Source organism: Sturnira hondurensis, unplaced genomic scaffold (genome assembly GCF_014824575.4).
Source record: "Sturnira hondurensis isolate 20B ecotype Veracruz unplaced genomic scaffold, ASM1482457v3 Scaffold0022017, whole genome shotgun sequence".
Classification (NCBI taxonomy): Eukaryota; Metazoa; Chordata; class Mammalia; order Chiroptera; family Phyllostomidae; genus Sturnira; species Sturnira hondurensis.
In genome coordinates, this window is record NW_028094648.1 from 11,210,672 (window position 1) to 11,219,086 (window position 8,415).

General features: G+C 38.0%; 1 protein-coding gene across 1 annotated transcript in view; it reads left to right on the plus strand.

The window, feature by feature from the left end:
- The window catches only part of KCTD8 (potassium channel tetramerization domain containing 8), a 212,714-nt gene extending 206,931 nt beyond the window's left edge, over positions 1-5,783 (plus strand). Inside the window, exon 2 of the mRNA XM_037034168.1 lies at positions 4,250-5,783. Within this exon, the coding sequence (XP_036890063.1) occupies positions 4,250-4,710 (461 nt within the window). The 3' untranslated portion in view covers positions 4,711-5,783. The remainder of the gene's footprint in view (positions 1-4,249) is intronic.
- The last annotated feature ends 2,632 nt before the right edge of the window (positions 5,784-8,415 follow it).

The following is an 8,415-nucleotide window of genomic DNA, read 5'->3' on the forward strand; positions in this document are numbered from 1 at the left end:
TCATAGAGTTTAGTGTACAGTGGGAGATGTTCATATGTGCCCCACGCATTAACAAGATTATAAAACATCATACAATAGCCAGCGAGCTTCACCGGAGCATCTGCTATGTGCCTCTTCTAGCTCCTTGCACAGAGTATGGCGCATAGTAGGGCTCAGCACAATTCTCTTGACTGAACAGATGAATGTCCTCTCAGAGGAATCTTCCTTGATCTGACACTAAGAGAACAATTGATTCCCATCGCATACATGCGGCATTCTATTTATACTCCTGCAGAGTTTCTGCATTTGTGTGTGTTATTGGATATAGAAGCTTATTTTCATGAATAAATTGTTAAGTCATTAGACATAATAACTGTACATAATTTATTTAGCTAATGCTTGGACTTTATATAACTCTGTATTCCCCCTGGTGAATGCCATTAAGGTTCCCCCCCTCCCCCAGTGAATACAAACAGAGTGAAGCATTTGCGTCTGTGTTGCCTAGTACAGTTGACCCGTGACAGGTTCAAACTACACAGGTCCACTTATACATGGATTGTTTTCAATAAATACACACTGAAAATGGATTTTCTTTTCCTTGTGCTTTTCTTAGTAACATTTCTTTCTTTTATCTTACTTTATATTGTAAGACAAAGTATATAGTACATATGACATACAAAATATGTGTCAGTCACCTGTTTATGTTATCAGTAAGGCTTCTGGTTAACAGCAGGCTATTGGCAGTGAAGTTTGGGGGGAGTCAAAAGTTGTCCATATATTTCGAACTGTGTGGCGGGTTGCCCCAAACCTCTGTGTTGTTCAGGGGTCAACTGTGTCCTTTTTCTGTGCTGTCTTCCACTTTAACATTCTTATTTTTTCTGCCTGGATATTGCCACCTAATGCTCTATCCCCATGCCTTTAACATAAAATGATTTCTCATTAATTGTTTATCCATAAATGTAAATCGGTTTCTGAGGTGTTTGCAGCACAATTCCTTAGTCATTATTGGGAATGGAAATTATAGATTCCTTTTTAGAGATTGATGGTTAGAGTAATAGAGAGCGGTGATGGAAAGGATAAAAACGTCAATTTATATCCTATGTCATACCTGGCTCATACTGGGCATCCAGCTAGCTTGGACCACATTCAGCCATGATGTTAACTAGATGGACAGATGCTGTACTTCCTCCCCTGCCCTGATCACGTAAATGTATATACACGAACCCTTCGGCAAATGCAGAATCTCTAGGGATGGGTCTGGACATCTCTGTATTTTTAAAAATGACGATGATATACTCTGATTGTTGTGAATTATTTTGCTCAACCCTTTTTATGGTATTTCATTTCATCTCAAAATAATCCAATGAGGGAACTAACTACAACCCATTTTAAAATAATGAAATTGATGTTAAAGGAGCTAAGTACCTCTCTCCAGACCACACGGCTGTTTGTTAGGGAGACAGAATTTGGTTCCAGGCCAAAACCACTTTCAGTATTATTGGCACTAAAATCTGGTACCACGAAAAACTGATCCTACAAGTAACATACCCTTAGTCAGTGAAGAGAATGGTTAGGGACCAGCCAGGGTCTATCAGTCAGGGTTCCAGAAGAAAGGGAAAGTACATTGACTTGAGTGGTCTGAGAAAAGTTAAATATTGACAGCATGCATTAGCATGGGCAATACCCTCATGCAATTTACAGTGATGTGGTTAACACCTGTAAGCCTGAAGATATGTGCCTCAGTTTGGTGGAATCTGGAAAGAAGTGGAGCAGAGGGAGGGAGAGAAGGAGGAGAGGAGGAAAGGAGGGAGGGAGAGCTGCCAAACAGTGCTGTGCCTCTTGGTCCAGGGATGCAACCAGATCACGGAAATTGTGGGAGAGGCGTGGCGAGGCATAATCATGCATGCTTTGCCATTGACTGAATCCAACTGAAAGCCAGAGGGCACGGGGTCCCCAGAACACAGGCTGTGCCCATCCAGCACACAGGATAAAGGAGGGCTCAGAATACCTCTGGGAAAGTAAGTCAGCAAGAAGTGTTGGGAGTGCACCTTCTTCACCCTCACCCCTCAGGTTCATGCCCATTCTCTCTTTCCCATAGATGGCAGGGCAGAGACAGGAAAAAACAGCTGTTTGCTTTTGTTTTCTTTAACCCGTGATTGCAAATGCTTCTGAAATGTACTAGTGCACTTTTGTATTAGGCATTCATGAGCATCGACATTTGTTTTACGTTTACTACATTGCAGACAAAGCACGCATGGAATAATGGTTAGACCTTCCTTCAAATCAGGAACATATTCTTTGCTGAGGTGTTTTGGGTTTTTTTTTAAAGATTTTATTTATTTATCTTTTAGAGAGGAAGGGAAGGAGAGAGGGAGAGAAATATCAGTGTATGGTTGCCTCTGGTGTGTCCCCTGATGGGAACTGGCCTGCAACCTAGGCATGCACCCTGACTGGGAATCGAACCGCGATCATCTGGTTCGCAGGCCCACGCTCAATCCACTGAGCTACAGCAGCCAGGGCTGGGTTTTTTGTTTGGTATTTTTTTGTTGGGTAAGTATAATCAAGGTATAGTTTATATACAGAAAAACTCACCCATTTTAGCTATGTAATTTCGTCAGTTCTCACAAGTGCATACAATCCTATAACTAACATTACAATCAAGATACAGGATATTTCCATCATTCCAAAATATTCTAAATTCTAAATTCTAAAGCTCTTTGAAATCTTCAGTCCAACTCAATTTAATATTTGGTATCAATATTTGTTTCTTGTGATTTTAAATAGGAAAACTGGTGTGAGCACCCAAGCAGTAAGTTGCACACAGTAGATGTTTTGTAAAAAGTATTTTTGTTGGTTTGTTTTTCCATCATTGAATAATATAAACTACTCATATTCGTTGTAAACATTTTATATGTAATAGGCTGAGGAAAAGTTGGTAATTTTAGCTGCTCATTGAAGTCACCTGGATCTATGAAATGACCCGAAGTCTATGGGACACATCCTTTAAGCAGGATGTCTTGAACTGAGACCAAGGCATTAATAATGTAAGCTTTCCAAGTAATTCCTTATGTTCCTGAGGTTGACACCTAATGAATTCGACCAATTTTTATCAGCTCTGGCTGCACAGTGGATTCCCTGACAATTGCTTTAAAATACTGATGCCTTTCCCTCCACTCTGATTTATATAATTTGTTCATAAAAGTTGACCACAAGAAAAAAATGAGATTTGGGTGTCCCAATATTTCGGAATGGTTAGGCTCCAGTTAATCAAGGTTTTATTATAGTTCTGGGTACACGGTGGTGTTCAATAAATGTTAAATAGATGTCCTAATGTCACAGCAGAGTCAAGGAAAGTAAAATATGCTATCTCTTGGAAATAAACTGTGTGCGCATTTGAAATAATTATCTTGGCAAACTATCACTTCCTGAAAATTGTCCCCCCAGGTAATTTACCGCAACTGGTAAGCCTTGTATTTTAAGAGAACACTATATTTCAACTGTATTTTTTTCACCATAATATTAGGCGCATATATATCTTACAGCACTTTCATAATTCTCTCCAAGGAAATAGACAGGAAACAAGATTAAAAGACTGAAGATAAGATTTAAACTGCCACCCACTTGGAAGCATAAATGATGCGATTGCTCCTCAGAGCCTGGAGAATACTGCTGTTTTGTAGAACGGAGCAGTGATACTTTCTGCTTTCATAATGGCAAAATATATACAGAATGGACACCTAATGTCAATAACTAGGACAGGAGTGAATTAATTGTTTAATTGGCTATGGAATTAGCAAAATATTTATATATATAACTTTTTCAGATTTCAGGAAATAGTAACTAACAAAAATCTTTTCAGCATACAGTTCGCAATGACTTTTGTAAAGCAGAAATGCTCATTAAGTAAACTTCCCAAACTTTATTTTTTGAATGATTAATCAGCACGCTGCATGGTTTAAAGTAGACTGACTGCCCTCGGTGGTGTATTTAATCCCTCAACAAACAGCATTTCTCTTAATATAAATGTTTGGTTTAAAACAAAGAAATCATAGCCCTGATTGGTGTGGCTCATTGGGTTGGGCATTTTCCTGTAAACCGAAACACGTTGATGTCTCTCTTCCTCTCTTTCTCCCTCCCTTCCCTCTCTCTCTGTAAATAAATGAATAGATAAATAAATAAATAATCTTTAAAAGCCAAACAAATTACAAAGTTTATTTAATTTGACCTTTTCATTTCTTATTCAATTGTTCTCCTTCTTTCTCCTTTTCAGGGCCGCCTCAAAAAATAGTGTCACCGAAACAAGAACATGAAGACAGGAAACAGGACAAAGTCACAGACAAAGGAAGTGAAAGTGGGACTTCCTGTAATGAGCTCTCCACCTCCAGCTGTGACAGCCACTCGGAGGCAAGCACGCCCCAGGACAACCCACCCAACGCTCAGCAGACAGCAGCTCACCAGCCGAACACCTTAACCCTGGATCGGCCTTCCAAAAAGGCTCCGGTGCAGTGGATGCCCCCGCCAGACAAACGCAGGAACAGTGAACTCTTTCAGACGCTCATCAGCAAGTCGCGGGAGACAAATCTTTCGAAAAAGAGAGTCTGTGAGAAGCTCAGTGTAGAAGAAGAAATGAAAAAGTGTATTCAGGATTTTAAAAAAATCCACATTCCAGATTATTTCCCGGAGCGCAAACGCCAGTGGCAATCTGAACTGTTACAGAAGTATGGGTTATAGTAATGATCGCATTCCTGCAGTATTCCAATGGCATTCAATGTTTACTACAGTGTCACTACCTGACTGTCTTCACAATGGTCAGCGTGATCCTTGCTGCTCTTCCGTTTTGTGAACTGTGGCTGTGGGACAGTATTTTCTTTTATTCCTTTTGTTGTTGTTTTTAGAAATATTTAAAAAGAATGAAAGAAAGCCAATAAATATGAATAAAAATGGTGTGTCTGAATCAAACCACTTTTCAAGAATGAGAGTAAAATGTGCATGATCAAGAAGCTTAGAATCTTGATTTCTGAACTGTGGTCAACTGGATATGTCTGTCATTTGGTAACTCACTAAAAACAAATCATCATATCACTCCAAATAAAATGACAATATGGATGAAGCAACATCAAATGTTAGATGATGGTTTTAGGACCCAAATCCAAAACTGTTTAAATGTTAACGCAATAAAACAAGTATTATTTTTGCATGAACACAGTGTTACAAATAAATCACAAGACACAGGGAAGACCTGTTTGATGCTTGAGAAGAAAAAAATATTACAAAAATGTAAAGGAAACAACATGTTTCAGGTAAAGCCTATAAATGTAAGCTGTCTCTAGGAGATTGGATTTTATTTGTCCTGGAGCTGTGATTTTTTTGTGTATGTATATGGTGTTCTGTATGTTATGATGGTGTAAATACGCTTTATACTGCTGTGTTATGGAACTGACACTCACCCATTAATGCTAGCCATGATTGTTTCTGTGAAATGAGTGCTTACATCAGGCTGTGAAAATTGGTATAGTGATGTTCTGAAAGACCCTACTATCATGTTAATCAAGATAATTGAGGGAAATGGTCAAGAGCTTTATGTATTTATTAAAGGGGAAAAATATATTAGAATTCCTTGACTTCTATTGACTCTTCTTTAAAAATATTCAATTTTTACATTGTCTTCAACTTTTCCTTTAAAATCACAAGCTGGAGTATGATATGTTCAAACTTAATGTTGACAAATTAGAATGTTAGTACATTTCAAAAAGGACCTCAAGTCAGGTCCAGAGAGCATTGGTATTGATTAATAAATCCTTAGACCACAAAGGAAAAGGAAAAGAGACTTTATCTGAGAATGCACTCAAATTTTATTCTAGCTGACAATTAGATTTAAAGCCTCTCCAAAAACAACTGGGAAGTTACTTCTCACATATTAAGAGGCAGAAATGTCAATAGCAAGCTGAAAGTTCAGACTGAATAATAAAATATTTCTTCCTGGTTGCATATGTAGACACAAGTTTTTATTTTTATTATTTTTATTTTTATTGTTGTTCAAGCACAGTTGTCTCCATCTTCCCCTCTAAACTACCCCCCAACCCCAGCCACCCTCATTTCCCATGTTTTCATAAGCCACACAATTTTTGCCTTACCATCCCTACAAAAAATGCATAATACCATGAAATCTCATTAAAAATTGGCTTTGAGAAGATAAAAATATCCTCAAGAATTATAAAGCTCAATCTCCTGTGTGCCAAGTTGGAATAGAAATTGAATAGCACTTATGGATAATAGAGGCAAAAAAGCACTATTAACTCAAAATTTTTAAATCTACATTTATTTTTAGATATATTTTTAGATTTCTCACTGTACTAGTATTTAAAATACTATCAACAATGGGACCAGATGTATGACTTTCCTTGAATTACAAATCTGGATTTAAGGAAATAACTACTCTCAAAATCTGCATTGCATTTTGGGAAGGTTGGCAGTCCTATCATGGTATCATATAAATCAAGGCACTGGATAAATGGATAGAGCTCAGTGGTTAGCTTGCCACAGTTCAAATACCACCTTTACCACTTACACCTGTGTGATCTTAGTGATGTGGGGATAGTAATAAAATAGAGAAGATTTAGGTGAGGTAATTACAGTAACATCACCAGTCATGGAAATGAAGGGAGAAGGAGTGGCAGTGGTCTTACCAGAATCCAAGGACCAGGACTATCAGATGGGGAATTTGAAATAGAGAGGAATAAGATCTTCATTAAGAAATATAGCTGCTAAAAAGTCACAGTCACTCTCAAAGATCCCTCCCAAAGTCAAAAGAGAGGAATGGAACTCATCCTAGCGCCCCATGCTCCAATTTCCCCCCAATGCTTCCTACTGTCCCAATCAGTGGAAGCCTGTTGAAAAACAACCTTGGAAATGTAATTTATAGAGATGATCCCCTTGTGATACAAAGCTCAGCAGTGAAGGGTAGTGTTAAAATCTGAAAAATTCCTCACACCCTGTTCTGCTTTTTCTCAAAACAAAACTTCAAATTGAATCACAATGGCATAAGAGAACCAATGCCAGTATAAATATTTATCCTTACTGTTCTTGGTAAATTGGAATCCATTTCAATAATATTCTGTTAAGCACTTACCACAAACCTAGTATTTGGCTCACAGACCGACAACACCCTCAATGGTATAGGGGGTGTAAATAGTGAGGGAAGGAGACTTGAGTTGAGGTGGCGAACACACAGTGCAGTGTACAGATGACTGTGGAATTGTGCACCTGAAACCTATATAATTCTGTTAACCAGTGTACCCCGATAACTTCAAAAATAAATAAATAGATAGATAAATAGACAAATAAATAAGAATTTAAAAAATCACCAGTTATTTCTATTAGGAAGAAGCTTATGTGCTCTGAGTCTCTCAAACCATTATTCTTTCACTGGATGCTAGAAGCTGGGAGACCCCACATGGTGCTACAAGAAGATCAAAGGAGGCAATTGGACTGGGGCCTCCTCTCTATTCTCCCCGCAGAAAAGGAGACTTCGACATTTGAGCATAAGTGATTTCAAACTGGTTTATAAAACTCCTTTCCCACAGGATTAGGAGACAAAATATGGAGAGTCACCAAAGTCAATATAATGGGAAGCAGGCAATGAAGTTGAGTATACATNATTCTGTTAAGCACTTACCACAAACCTAGTATTTGGCTCACAGACCGACAACACCCTCAATGGTATAGGGGGTGTAAATAGTGAGGGAAGGAGACTTGAGTTGAGGTGGCGAACACACAGTGCAGTGTACAGATGACTGTGGAATTGTGCACCTGAAACCTATATAATTCTGTTAACCAGTGTACCCCGATAACTTCAAAAATAAATAAATAGATAGATAAATAGACAAATAAATAAGAATTTTAAAAATCACCAGTTATTTCTATTAGGAAGAAGCTTATGTGCTCTGAGTCTCTCAAACCATTATTCTTTCACTGAATGCTAGAAGCTGGGAGACCCCACATGGTGCTACAAGAAGATCAAAGGAGGCAATTGGAGTGGGGCCTCCTCTCTATTCTCCCCGCAGAAAAGGAGACTTCAACATTTGAGCATAAGTGATTTCAAACTGGTTTATAAAACTCCTTTCCCACAGGATTAGGAGACAAAATATGGAGAGTCACCAAAGTCAAAAGAATGGGAAGCAGGCAATGAAGTTGAGTATACATGAGAAATAAATATATTTTTGAGCTCACATGGTATGCCTTTTGTCTGATACACATTTGTCACTCAAGCTATGGTCTGCTATATTATTTTCATTAATTCAAGTGGAAATATATTGAGTAGTCACTAAGATGAAAAAATAAAGTAAATGTCAAATTTTTAATTTTAGAAAAATGGGGTAGGCAGACTTATCCTAATTCCCCCCACTAAGTATAACTAAAAACCTTAGAATTCATGTA